Source organism: Haemaphysalis longicornis, unplaced genomic scaffold, assembly GCF_048455015.1.
Source record: "Haemaphysalis longicornis isolate Haplotype H1 unplaced genomic scaffold, Haemaphysalis longicornis Haplotype H1 scaffold_6, whole genome shotgun sequence".
In the NCBI taxonomy this organism is placed as follows: domain Eukaryota; kingdom Metazoa; phylum Arthropoda; class Arachnida; order Ixodida; family Ixodidae; genus Haemaphysalis; species Haemaphysalis longicornis.
The window spans coordinates 56,566,665-56,581,328 of NW_027526407.1; the positions used below are offsets into that span (position 1 = coordinate 56,566,665).

Here is a 14,664-nt window from a genome sequence, read left to right on the forward strand (position 1 = left end):
TTGGATTGGGAACAGGTGGGAGTAATGGTTAATGGAGAATACCTCAGTAACCTCAGATTTGCTGATGACGTTGCCTTGCTAAGTAACTCGGGGGACGAATTGCAAAGCATGCTTTCCGAACTGGACGAACAGAGTAGAACCGTGGGCCTCAAAATTAATTTGCAGAAAACTAAAGTAATGATCAATAACCTCGGGACAGCACAGTGGTTTGAGATAGGTGGAGAGGCAGTGGAAGTGGTAAGCGAATATATCTACTTTGGCCAAGTTGTAACCCCAGATCCCAACCATGAGGCAGAGATAATTAGAAGAATCAGAATGGGGTGGGGTGCATATGGCAGACATTCTCAGATAATAAATAGCAGCCTACCATTGTCACTGAAGAAGAAAGTGTATGACAGCTGCATCTTACCGGAACTCACCTGCGGGGCAGAAACTTGGAGGCTCACTAAGAGGGTTCAACTTAAATTGAGAACGACTCAGCGGGCAATGGATCGGAATATGATAGGTGTAACATTAAGGGACAAGAAGAGAGCGGAGTGGGTCAGGGAACAAACACGTGTTAAGGCCATATTAGTAGAGATTAAGAAGAAGAAATGGACGGGGGCAGGGCATGTAATGCGAAGGCAAGATAACCGCTGGTCATTAAGGGTAACAGAGTGGATCCCTAGAGAAGGCAAGCGTTGCAGGGGGCGGCAGAAAGTTAGATGGGCAGATGAGATCAAGAAGTTTGCGGAGATAAATTGGTCACAGTTGGCACAGGACCGACGTAATTGGAGAATAATGGGAGAGGCCTTTGCCCTGCAGTGGGCGTAAATAGGCTGCTGCTGCTGCTGCTGCTGCTGCTGCTGATGATGATGATACTACCTCGGTCCTCAACTCCCTGGCTGCGGCTTCACAAGGGTTAAAATAGTTTTCGATGACGTTTGCAAATGCAGAAACAAAGAATCGCCGCTCTGCTGTATCAAGTTTGTTTCAAACAAGCTCCGAGTAAGGCGAAGTTACATTCGGGTTACGTGCTCGGGTTAAGTGCAGGTCTTATCGCTGATTGTAATAAACCCGTTCATGTAACTTCGTCTTTCAGCGATTTGTGAGCACTCTTTGCCCCTCCCTATAAATAAAAGCTCGTTAGTTCGAAATCGGTTATTTCGAACTTCCGGTTAATTCGAACTCACGCCCTGGTCCGCGCACAGCCCTGTATAGTTCAAAGGGGGAAAACTCTCGATAATTCGAACGCGTCGGTATCCAGAACGGTTGATTCGAACTACGATGCCCTTGTTTCCATCGCTCCTGGCAGAAGAAGTCGACCAAGAGTGATTACATTGAGTTGCAAATCGAAACCAAACCAAATTTGCTCGAGATGCAAAACACCGAAACCGAAAAACAGCAGCGTGGCACGCGCGTTACGCTCCTGCAACAGCCTATTTCGCGTCTACCGAGGACGACGATCCACCGGCGCCAGTGCACCGGCGCATGCCATCATTATTTACGAAACATTATTTGCGAAACCGTCTGCCACAAACGTGTAGTAGCGCCTATTTCGCGTTAACGAATCCAGAGGTGGCTTCTTAGTTTTCTGCCCGCCCAGTGTTGCGCGATTCCCATTCATCCTATAGCGCCCTCGCGCTATTTCCAAGTCCGCTTAATTCGAACAATTTTATGGTCCCGTTTGAGTTCAAATTAACGAGTTTTGCTGTACCATTTATGAAGATGTTGTGTGCAACCGCTGGGCGAGGAAACAAAATACCGTAAAACAGTTACCTGAAGAAACTTACGGGCTATCGAGAAACATTTTTTAAACGTCTCTCAAGGGAGAATGTGGGCTTTTGAGCGTTTCATAGCGCTAAGCGTTTTCGTTGGTCCGACAGAAGCGTTCACCTTGAGGTCGGGCTTTAGAAGCGCAGTGTTTGCTCAAAGAGGAAGGTCGTAGGGTTTCTTACCGACTATACGTGAAAACTAAAACTTCGAACAGTGACAGCACTTCTGGCGGATTTTCATGTTTCGATCCCTTGGGCTGGAAGTCGAACAACGACGGCACTTAAGCTAGAATAATGGACAATCGATAACACCGCAGCACTAATTGTGTTCTTCAAGTACATAGTTACGAACGTTCTGACACGTTCCAGCACACCCGTAGAAATAAGAATTTTTTTGGATATCATATTTTCTTATACATTTCAAACAAATTACGCCCGGACCGTGTCGTGACGTCAATGATTAGTGGTTGATACATGTTTTTTGTCTTTTGCTGTGGGTGTGGCTTTTCTTTGGGATAGACGTTTTTACTGTTTAGCTGGCTGCACCGCAGCCGGCATTGTACGTGCAGTGGTCACTAGTTGCCTGTTATGTTTATATTCCCTTCATTTTTGGTACGTTTTAAAAAGCGTTCTCTACGTGTAATCGGAAAATTATATTGCACTTCTGCTTTGGACCAGATCCATTGAAAAACGCAAGAAAGAAGAATACTGATGGATGATATGCTATAGAATTAGCACACAAGGATTCCTCAGAGAGTAAATCTCCTTATAAGGAAAAGCGGCAATCTAACCGTGCTAGTTTTCGGAGTTGTATTTTCATTTGTAACTTTGACACGAAGCTCCCAATAGGAAATTTTATACATTACGGGCGGATGTTTAAATAACCCAAATCTTTTCTACTCTTTTCACAACCTCGTTACTGTATTTCTCTACCGGTAGTTAGTTTCCATGGTAACTTTTATATTGTTGCCTCACTGACCGTTATGTCAAACCAAATCAAATCAAATGAAATCTTTATTTGGACATAATTACATACGCCCACTAGGCAAGGCCATTTGTTGCCTCATTGACCGTTATGTAACTGAAATGAAATAAAAAAAATCTTTAGTTGAAAATAATTACATATGCCCACTAGGCAAGGATAAATGATATCCAAACGTCACCTGACGATGTCATGGCCTCGCGTTTACACATAATACAGCAGCGTACAAAAATATTGTAAACCAATACGATACACTCAATCTTAACAACAGTGGTAAGGACTACAAAGAGATATATACAGTACATCTCTTGGTACATGAACAATATTAGAAATTTGGGGCAATAGACAGAAGAAACAAACCACACCGTTCGTAGTAACAATAACACTTGAGTACATTGAGTCTACGGGGTTCGGAGTATTATAAATGAATAGTTTCTTAATTGCCTTTTTGAAAGGATGCACCATTTAGCTTAGCCGGGCTTCTTCGATCACAGAGTTATGTGTTAATAAAGAATATTGTTTGATTTTCTATTGTCTGAATGCCATAGCCAGTTCGGGTTCTTCGCCCCAATGAAGTCAAAGTCAGCATATTGTGGGTCACTTCTCAGCTCAGATATTTTTGCGTAAACAGGGAAATGTCAGATTTAATGTTACGATACATCAAAACTACCAACAAAAATTGTAAATTTGCGATAAAGTATTGCATCAAGAAATTCTAACTTTTCGGCTTTGCGTATTGTGTTTGGTGCACCGTACAGTTCTTAAAGGTGCCATGAAGAGAAAACACAAGTTTGGTTCATTCAAAAGATTGTCTCATTAGAATGATACTGACACCACTTTTAACGTAAACTTCGCTCAAATAAGCTACATAATTAGGAAAAACGGGAATGGTCATGCGACCCACCAGCTCATTTCCCGCAACAGAACCTATGTCGTCACATGAGCTGAGCTCTGCGATTGGCGGAGGCTGGCAGAAGCAGACGCAAATTAGGTAGAACTTACAAACTAGACGAACGAGCGATTTGCGCTTAAATTTAGGGCACATTCTTTACAAAGCAATAAGAATGATGGGACAAACAGTGGAAGTTACGAAAGCACATGTAAACATAGAAGTACTGATGCGTTCTGCTGTTCGTACTACGCACAGCATGCTTTGGTTTAGCTGCACAGCACTACGGGGCTTGGGGTTGTCTCAGACGACACTGGCCGATTGACGCAAGCAACGGTGTCTTACGTGACCCCATTTGTCGAGCGAGCACTGTTTCAGGGAACGAATATTTTCTCCCAGAACAAAAACAAGCCAGGTTTAAATGCGGGCAAAAACAAACCAAACGCTTGCCACGGTATGGTGGCGCCATCTAGGTTACGGAACGTAAAGAAACGCGGTAACAAACCAACACCGCTGTACAGGGTAGAGACAACCTTTGAACGGTCCCGTGCCGCCGCAATTGGGCCAACGGGCTCAACGCGTTATTCTTTTCGTTTCCCACGAGACCTAGCAACGCGAAACAGACAATATGATTCAAACTTCTTCAGTAAACCGCGTTGCGGCGATAATTTTAGCGCGGTTTTAACACAATGACTTGCTTCGGCGGCGAGCGAGCAACCGAACATGGCGGCGCCAGCGTTACGTGTCTCTACCCTGTACGGCGGATGCGTGAATGAAGGTATTCTAGGCTGCAGAGCGGTCGGTTCCCGTGATGTCACTTGGAGCCACGAAAACGCACGATTGAGCGGGAAAATCAAAATTTTAACCTAAATTGTTCAATTTCTCAGTGAATAAAGCACCGTTTGGATCCGGACAAGCGCTGGGGGCACTATAAAACACGAAATCTTTCGAATAAAACCAACTTGCATTTTCTCTTCATGGCTCCTTTAAGGTTTTTTTTTTTTCTGGAGTGCAAACAGCCTTTCCCCATCTGATGTGCTGCACATGCTTCTGACACATTCTTGTTTCTTTTTTTATGTTGCGACATTTACTGTCGATTGTAAAAGTTTGTTCGGAAAACATAGTTTCGTTCGGCTTGAGTCTCAAGATTTTGGACACAAAAGAAATTGTGCAATTTATGGTCAATTGAACCTTTAAATGTGGTTGTGTGCCTTTTAAAAAAGTTGTGACGACAAATACCAATACAAGTTCTCTACGGGTGCACATCACATGGGATATTGTTTTTAGAAGCCACCACCAGAAAACATGATTGCAATTATAGTGGGGGTCCAGTTCTGTCTAGTTGTATCACTTGAGTGCTAATGTGTAGTGAGCACACTGATAACTGTTTTCAGTGGTCCCTCTAGTGCACCAATGTTGTGATCGTCACGGGCATGAAATTGTGAAGTTCTATTATTTCTTCTTTTTTGGTTCAGACTACGTTTTTTTGTGTGTGTCATGTCAAGTTAACCAATATTTCAAGATATCCGAGTTTGACGCCACGAGGGGCCCGTAACTGTATATATAACTTAAAATTGTGCCATTAGTCAGAAATTGTTGCGTTTCATTTACTTACAGAGCCTCCAGACATACACCTGTCACCATGAATTGCATTAGGACACCATGGTGATAGGTCGTAAGCCTCCAAGGCCCTGGTGATGACACGCGCAGCACCATGGTACTGCGCATGCCATCACCTTAAAAAAACGGTGTGAGGATGCTCAACACCCTTTTTTTAAGAGTGTTGAGCTCAACACCCTTTTTTTTGTTCTTACACCGTTTTTTCGTCCGTACACCCTTGTTTTGCGAAAACACCTTGTAAGGGTGTTAGCCAAGGGACAAGGTTTTTACACCCTTTTCGGCCAAAAAGGGTGTAAAAAAGTTTAGTGTGTGTGGAGGTTCGCTCTGCTAATCCCAGGTGGCGACGTCATTCCAAGATCACTTTACGCTGGCTAGCACGTCCAAATGGGCCGCCTTTTTCCCATAGGCGCAAATCGCTAATTTTCTATTTATTTTCAGAATAAGCAGGTAAGTACCGTCGTTGATCCTGGGGTAAAACGAAATAGACCACAAAATGCGACTTTCTTGTGAAGTTTGAGCGCGAACCAAGCAGCGGTTTGCTCAGGAAATTTTTTAAAGTGCTCCAGTTATCGTCGTAACACCCTGCATTTGTACGACTATGATTACAAACAATAAATCAGTCTGTCACTGCAGACGTATACCTGTATAAATCCCCATTGAAAAAAAAAACCATTAGAGGCCCAATTGGACCTGCCGAGAGCACAATTTGGCTAAATGAATCAATTCGCGTTTCCAAATGGTTCCAATTGAACCATTCGTGTTTTCGGCGGGTCCAATTGGGCCTCCAATTGTTTTTTTCGACTTTGAAACGCGGGAGCGCTACTGTCGTGGGCGGGCCAGACACGAGCCGTGCGCGATGTGTGAGTGACTGAGAAGAAGAAGAAACGGATGTTGCCAAGCGCTCCGAAAGCCGTGACCAACCATTGCACAAGGTGAGCTTGGCGAAGATGGATTGCCTAATCAAGTATTCGATGCCTCCAGGTTATCACGTGGCTGGACGTTCCGCGAAGGCCCAGTAGAGGCTACTTTATGAATCACTGGTTTCGTGAAGCCCCAGTGACCACAACCTCTTGGTAGCTCGACAAGCTGTTGCTACTCATTAGGCGTTGATAGCTCGGCGTTTCAGAAGAGGGAAACGACTTCAGGCGTCGCTGCTGCTACGGATTAAGACATAAACGGCAGTTGGTTGGCACCGTTAGCCTAGCAGACCTTGCTGGTGGTTGCTTGGCCTCCCTGGCCTCGTAACTTGATTGTGGACGCAGTCACATCAACATTCACTTATTCGCCCGATTTGAAAGTTCACGAGTAGGCGTCACACCACCCGCCTTTGTAGCTCGAGTACAATCGAGCATTCACTGTGTACGACGCAAAACATCTCTGACGCAGTGTGCTCAAATTATCTTCATTTACGGGGTGAATCCTACATAGTCAGCGAGAAATGGGGCGACGTTCCCCGCCGTACTGCAGGCCGCGAGCAGTGGCGATGGAGCCTGTCATCTGTCGTTCAGCTGAGAAGTCCTAAGGGCGGTCTTTTGACAATTTTCCCCCGTGAAAATGGAAAGAGCATTTCTAGCAAGAAATCACAATTACCAGCTTCATTTCTGACTATATTTATAGATTCTAGCTGGAATCGACAGCTTCTAACTAGAAAAATTCTTGGTCTAGCTAGAGGTGATTATTTCCAGCTGGCAGGTTTTTTTTCTTCTAGCTGGACTGACAAATGCTAGCTGGAATAGCTGCCAGCCGGAAAAAACATCCCAATTCAGCTAAAAATGAGCTAGAAACTGAATGAATTTCTAGCTAGAAATTCTGCTTATTTCCAGCTAGAAATATTTCTAGCTAGAAAAAATTTCTGGTTTAATAATCCAGCTAGAAAAAATATTATTTTCACCCGGGTTTTTACCGAAAAAGAACCACGCAATCAATAAGCAACAAGGTTGACTATTTTCATCCTCCGTTCCTATAGCTCCTGCCACGTAGTATTTTTGGATATAACTGTTGCAGAACATCAAGAACTTCTAATGTAAACGGCCTTTCTTGCTGGCAGCCTTGTAAAAGCTCCCTTATAGTTTATCCACAAGTAATGCGCCGGGGCGCACGACAATATGCTCTCGCTGGGGTGTCGACCCTAACAAGCTAACGCAGCGACACGCTATGGTACTGCAAGGACACATATGAACTGAAATACAGATATCTGAACGAGCAAGATATTCAAAACCAGGAGGAGTCAAGACACTTACTGTAACAGTACCCTTGTGAGAACGCTTCTAACCCCGCATTCACATTAATTATATGCACGAGACCAATTAAATAAAACACGAAAGAAGCCGAAGCAGGCTATTGCAATATAGTCTCGCTTTCACATTCTACGACGCGGTAACCTTTCGTCACCGTTGCTTAAATCGGCCTCGACCTAAAAGAGCGCTGTTCCTGTCTGCGTCTCACGGTCGTTTGCGCACGCCTCTCCTGCTCCGGGAACCGGTTTAGCTACCGGAACGCTTTCCGGATCGCGACCTGCTAGATTTCTCAAGAAATCCGAGAAACTGGATTTCTCGGCTGCACACGTGTCTGCCGCTTAATACCGCTCTCAGTATGATGTATACTAGCAGAACCACGTTCTCTCTTCAACTCCGTTTTCTGTCCCTCCCGTTGTTCCCCTGCAGCAGCAGCAGCCCGGAGGAACGTGGCGACGGCAGCGCCCGGGAGGAGGAGACATGTCCGCCGGCAAGGTTCTCGCCCTGATCGTGGTCGTCGCAAGCTTCGCGATAGTCGCCGTCGCCGTCTCATGGTGCTGCTGGTGCGTGCGCAGCCGCTACGGGGCCGCCGACAAGAGCATCCAGGCGGCCAAGTCCGTCGCCACCGTCGCCGACACCATGGACTCCTCGAGACCCGCCAGGAGCTCCGTCTCTTCCAGTCTCGCCAACGCCAAGACCGTGAACCGGGGCACGAGCGAGCCCCGACTGCTGATCCCGGCCGCCGACGTGGGTCCAGCTAGGGCCTCTCTGCCGCCGTACGGGGACGACATCTTCCCTCTGATCGACGGCGCGCCCAGCGAAGCGATCCCCTCGCCAACCACGACAAGAGCGTCGGTGGTCAAGCACTCTCTTGACTCTCCCCCGCAACGTCGCTACGAGGAGGAACTATTTAGACGTCCGGCGCCGGAAGAGAACGTTCGGCAGAGGAGGAGCTCCTCCAAGCTGGACTTGTTCCGCCGAGAGACCTCCAGCATGCCGTCGTCGATCACTACTCCGGTCAAGTCACCCACCGTGCGCAGGCCCTCAGAGGCCGAAGTAGACGTCATGGAATTTGCCACATCCAGGGACACAAAGATGGGCGCTTGCGTCGAGGAGAAGGCTCCGAAGCGTGACGACGTGTCGCTTACCCCCGGCACTTCGCCTCGCAAAGACGCAGCCGAGGACAAATCCGACAGGTCTGCGACGGGCAGTCTTCGAGGGACCCTCGCGTCGGATGGCGAGCCGGTAGTAGTCGGATGTGACTTTCCCGGTGGCGATGCAGCGAAGCCGACTGCGACTCCTTTCCCGCCTCCGTTGGATTCGAGCGCTCAACATGGCACGTCGCCGAGGCGTTTTAGTCAGGGCAGCTCTAAAATGACTCCTGACGGGACCACCCCGACCAGAGGCGTGGCGGAAGGAGCCGGCGGCGCTAGCAACGCGGGCAACGTTTCGACTACGGCGGAACGAAAGAGCGTTCAAGACCCAACAGGCAGCATTGATAGGACTTCTCTCACAAAGGCATCCGATGACAGGCCGGCAGGACCTGCAGAGGGCGAGGGTTCCAAGTCGCCTCGCGCGTCTCAGCAGACGAAGAAGAAGATGGCGCTGTCCGAGTTCAGTTGGGCCGGCAAGCGATCACTCCTGAAGAAGGCGCAGAGGTTGTCGGGTTCGTCGTCTCCGAGGAAGTCCGATGGCACTCCGGAGGTGTCCATTGTCATCAACGTTCCCAAGAAGGAGATGTCCCTACTTGAGGTCACCAAGGAGCAGATGCTAGCCAACGCCAATCACTGCCCGCCGACCGCGAAGAAAGAATCCATATAGAGGAAGACGCTTGTAAATATACCGTTGTGTTCGCTTCTTTGAAGCAGTTTCATAGGCATTCCTCCCTTTCTAAGAATTAGACGCCGGCCTTCAGTCTTCGTGTCGTGTAGTTCTTTTTGCGAATGAGGGGACCAAGCAGCGAGAGGAACACGGCAAGGTAGCATAGAGGGACGGATGAGCATGACCAATTCGAAGGAGAAAAAATAACAAAAAAAACTGTGGTTGATTCCTCTGTCATTGGAATCACTAAAACACGAAAGTGAAATGTGCAGCGAAATCTGCAGCTGGGCATGATTTGCGTGTCGGCGGCTGTCTTGGGGGTGTGCTTGACGAGCGACGTCCTGCTGGCGGGTCACTTCGACAAAGGTGTACTGGCGTCATTTCCGGGACGAATACGACGTCAGTGAAATCTTGGGGTATCGCGGCATAAAACACTCTTTCGTGTTAAAATATAAAACCCGAAAACGAACAACCCTAAGTATAACGTACTATTTACAAAGCACCGGGGTTAAAGAGATCGGTCGGAGATTAGATATATCAGTTGAATCTTTGTTCGGTTTTGGTATTGCATGAATGAGCGCAAGTTTGAGTTGTTCTGGAACTCTTCGCCCGGGGCCCAGTGGAAGAGCGCAGCCTGAAGTTCGGCAAGAGTAAAGGGCGGGTCGAGGTCCGCGGGGGGCGCTGGGATGGTGATTACTGATAATGGCGGATGCCGATGAAGGGAGGCGTGAGGGCAGAAAGTCGTGATGAGCTTATACTCGACTGTTCTTGTTGAATTTTTGAGGGTGAGAAAGGAAAACGGAGAAAATTTGTTTCCTTTTATTAGAAAGGGTCTGTTAAAGGCCCCACAATTTATATAGCCCTCTTTCCTGCCCTAGCTTGTTGCAGAAGCTGTACCAGTGCTGAGTTGATAGTACTCGCTGGTATTCCCGGATTAACTTGTACTGGCGCCGTAGCTTTACAAGGTCTGAAGGGCGTTTTCCGTTGGCATAACGGGCAGTGAGAATATGCGCCCGTTTCCATAGGTTCACCATATGAGCATCGAGGGCTGGTGTAGAGGAGTCGCATTCAATATCTTCAAGTGCACTATCCCGAGCCGTTTGAATAGTATCGACGAGCGTCGAGAGGCTGCAAGAACAGCCTGTGCACAGAAGGCCCCCCAGTCCGTGCGTGTGAGACGCTGGCGCGTGCGAAAGCGTTTACCATGTATAATGTAATCAGTATGACGAGATGATCACTACCGCAAGTTGTGGAGTAGGGGATCCATTCGCGAACGATGCCACGAGATGCAATGGTGATATCAGGGGAAGTGTTCCTTTGGGAAGGATGGAGGCCAATGCGGGTAACCAGAGTAGGGTCGTTAAGAAGTTGAAGCCCACAATCGTCAACCATGTTTTCCAACCGAGTTCCCCGGCTATCCGTACAAGGGTAACCCCAAGTGGTGCTGCGGGCGTTGCCACCTATGAGCAGAGGAGTTCGAGGAAACTGAGACACCATGTTTTGCAGCCAATTATACCGAACATTCTTTTGAGAACCACTAACAGGACAATAGTAAACCGAAGCCACAATGAGATCTTTACCGTCCGGGAGGCGAATGTGCACAACGACGACCTCGTGATCCTTAGAACACTGCCCAGGAGAATTGACACGGCGGCATCCAAGATCTGAACGAACCAGTACAGCTGCTTGTTCAACAACCAGTGGCTGAGAGGGTAGGCGCTTTTTGCTAACGTGAGTAGCATATGGATGTTTCTGTGAAGGTAGTGTATCCTCGAAGAGATGGGGGAGCGCAGGTTTCTTGAAGGAAAATAACAAACTGTACCTAAACGTTGGGCGACACGAGCGGCGAGAATGGGTCCTACTTGAACGTAGTTGCGGCAGTTCCACTGTAGATCTTTTAGTGAGGGCTTCATTCTGCGGCCGTATCGCGTACTGTTACCTTTCTTGGTGGTTGCTAAATATCTGCCGGGTATACCTGCGGAGGAGGACAAGCAATGTACTCGATCATGGCTGCAGTTTGCGTGGCGTATTGGTCAGTAAGCATCGATTCCATCCCTTCTATCAGTTTCATCCGGCGCAGACGGGTTTTCGTCCAAATCTGAGTACCCATGACTGTCTTTGGCTGCTACGCCGATTCTTTAATCGCACCTCCTGGGCGGGTAACCCTGACTACAGGCTGCTATTCTCGAGGAGCTAGCTCATAGGGCACAAAACTGGGTACGTAATTTTCTTGAGGACCGTCCTATTCGTCTTTGCAGCACGTATCCAGGATGGAGCCCCAGGATCTACTACTTGGATAGGGGCGTGCCCCAGGGCTCTATCCTCGGGCCCATGCTTTTCAACCTAGCCATGGCCCGCGTTGCTCGTATACGCTCGAACGGGACTCTGCCGCTCGGTTTGCTATATACGCTGATGATCTCACGGTTTGGGTAGAAGCCCCTGACTTTTCCTGCCTAGATCACATGTTGGACGAACTTGAAGGTGCCGCTAACAGCCTAAATGATATCCTCCCGACGTTGGGCCTTGAGCGAATTGCCCCTGAAAAGACTGAATTTCTTTTTGTTCATGGTCGCCATCAGCTCCCACCTGATATGCGCAGGGTCATCTACCTCGGCGACACGCCGGTCTCCTCTGAAAGCGGGCATTTAGGATTTTAGGTGTCCCGTTGGCCAGCAGCAATAGCGCTACGTGTTGGATCAGCCAGCGTAAGAGCAACTGGAAACCCATGCTTCGTCTCATTTCGCGTATGTCGAACAAGTGCGGCGGAGCATACCAGTCAGCCTGCCTTACCCTTACTCGAGTGGCGATAAGTCCACTTATGTATGGCGCTCCTGTCTATAAGCTCAACAAAGTACATATGAAATATCTTCACTTTCTTTATCGAGCTGTTCTTCGCACCATTACCGGACTTCCGCGCCATACCCGCACGGAAGCCCTGAATCAATCAGTTCAGGTACGCCCACTAGAACTGCTCCTCGAGGAAACTCGACAACTCCACGAAGATCGCCGTTCCTTGACCTGGAAGGGGGTGGCTCTTACAGCCTGGAACTCGCAAATGGCGCTCCCCCCAGCCCTACCGCAGCCTCCCCCTCCTCCATGGGAACGCCCCTTGGGGGTTGACAATCGGCAACACATAGGCGTCCCAAGATCCCGACCCAGAGTTCGCCATCATGCTGTTTCTCGCACTCTGGTGGCTAAACTCCCTGACGAAGACGACATTTACACAGACGCGAGCGTGTCTGTTAGCCATGTCCCAGTTTACCTAGTTTAGACGGCGCTCGCACTCGACAAGCATCCACTGCTTTTACAATGGACGCTGAGCTATGCCATCCTTGCAGCTCTCGACCACTTGACCTACGAGACGTCTGCCCCATTACCACCCCGCATTCGGTTCCTGACTGACTCCAAAATGGCGCTACGTGAGCTACGGAAACCGTTCGCCGGTCACCCTCTGGTTCATCAGATTAAACATATGATTAGTCTGCTTGCTTGCAATGGCCGGGACACATGGCTCAGGGTTCCGGCAACCAGGCTGCCCATGATGCAGCGCAGGAGAATCTTCAAGTAACTCCTCCACTGGTTGACAGCCCTGCTCTCCCGCTCTCACTCAGGCAACAGCTGGATCACGCTCGTCAGGCTAGGCGTGCACAAGCGCCTTGCCGCTGCCGCTCCTATAGGTTTTCTGCATAACGCCCCATCACTAACTCGTCCTGCCGAAGTTTTTATCAATAAATTTCGCGCGAACGCTGCATTGACTCCCCACATCACACGCAAATGGCATCACCCGACGGGCGATCCTCCGCCCTACTTCCCATATTGCAGCACAGCTACAATAGCAAACCTGGCCCACCTTCTTTGGCACTGTTCTGCGTACCAATCCTTCCGCCCCATCCTGTTGAATGCGCTACCCAATCCAAGCGAGATACCCCCCACGACACTCAGCGACCCCGATTTCCTTGCTGCCCTTGGGCGCTTCTCTCTCTCTCGGGAGAGTGGCCTCGCAAAAGTAGTTTAGCCGGGGTCTACCACCCCTATCTGTGCACCCAGGAAGTGACTATTCCTCTCCAGGATCTTCAAGTGAACATCACCTCGTGACAACCTCTCCCTTCCTCTTTCCCCCCTCTCCCCTTCCGGCCCCTGGGCCCTCCTTGTGTTAATAAGACTTTCACTCACTCACTCTAGTACTAAAGGTTGCTTTCCCGCAAGAATACCCTGTGTGCAGGGGTGCACCCTTTACAGGCCGCTTGCTTCGTTGTTCTGGTGTCACTTCCGTGACGGATATGACGTCAGCGAACTCTTGGTGTCGACGGGTCGGTCAATATTTTTTTAACACATTCGTATTAAAAAAACATTGACCGCACATGAGTACCCATGGAGACATGTGCACGACTTTTATTCTGGCGGATATGCGAGTCCACTTTTATTATACGTGTAACAGCAAACGCGCTAATTATACATCACGTTATACGCAGTTGCGGGTAATTGGAATGGTGGCTCCGTCCCTCAGTAAAGTGAATTCGTCCATTGGGTAGGCGTGGCTCCGCTCGTAAAGAAGGCGTTGCTTTCACGAGAGCCACAACAGCAGAAGTATGTGCAAAACATGTAACGTCATTCAAGAACTAGGAGCTGAAGGCGGTGCAGTTCAGCTTGCGCGCACACATACTCGGCTGATTTTATTGCGCTGACGCCGCTTGCTGCCCTGGTGGGAAATATTCATACTTTATAGAACTAGCTTTTTATTAGATAATCATGTATGCCCATGGGCGTTCGGAAGGGGGCAAGGGGGGGGGGACAACTGCCCCCCCCCCCTGGAGATTCGGATATTTTTATGCACTACAAAAAATCTGCACAGCTTGGTTGGCCCATAATTAAAATAACTTTGCCCTGAAGGACAGAAGAGAGGAGAGAACGACACCGACGTTCTCTCCTTTGTCCCGTCCTTTAGCGCAAAGTTTTTGAAATTATGCACGTGAACCAACTTGCCCAACAATCCACGCTACTCAAATGATTAGCACACTCAGGTACTGCGTATCCGTATGGAGCGCCCTTCAGGACTGTAGTCAACATTGCACTTTAGACACTGACTAACATTGCTGGTCATGTGACGACAGTGTGCTGGCTATTGAAGATAGCGAACAATTCTGAAAGGTTTGACTTTTTTTTCCTAAACTCTAGATTTATGCAGTCTTACCGCAAGAACTTCAGTTTTCGGACAGATTTGCAGCATCTAGCAAGAAATCTTCACCGCCACACTTAGTAGGGAGAGTTTAACATTCTCCCGTGCCGTCCCATCACCTTGTACACCCTTTCCTTCGAAATTGCGAAATGTCGGCACCACTTAAGCACTGAAACAAAACCGATAAA

At 48.5% G+C, this 14,664-nt stretch overlaps 1 protein-coding gene across 1 annotated transcript; it reads left to right on the forward strand.

Annotated features, from left to right (window-relative positions):
- The first annotated feature begins 7,035 nt into the window (after positions 1–7,035).
- On the forward strand, positions 7,036–14,407 carry LOC144142737 (uncharacterized). The gene has a single exon (XM_077674415.1). It carries the CDS (start codon positions 7,960–7,962, stop codon positions 9,298–9,300), a length of 1,341 nt encoding a protein of 446 aa, XP_077530541.1. The 5' UTR covers positions 7,036–7,959; the 3' UTR covers positions 9,301–14,407.
- The last annotated feature ends 257 nt before the right edge of the window (positions 14,408–14,664 follow it).

What these genes read in the sequence shown, in the direction of transcription:
- LOC144142737 (XM_077674415.1), top strand. Translation starts at nt 7,960, where the DNA reads ATGTCCGCCGGCAAGGTTCTCGCCCTGATCGTGGTCGTCGCAAGCTTC.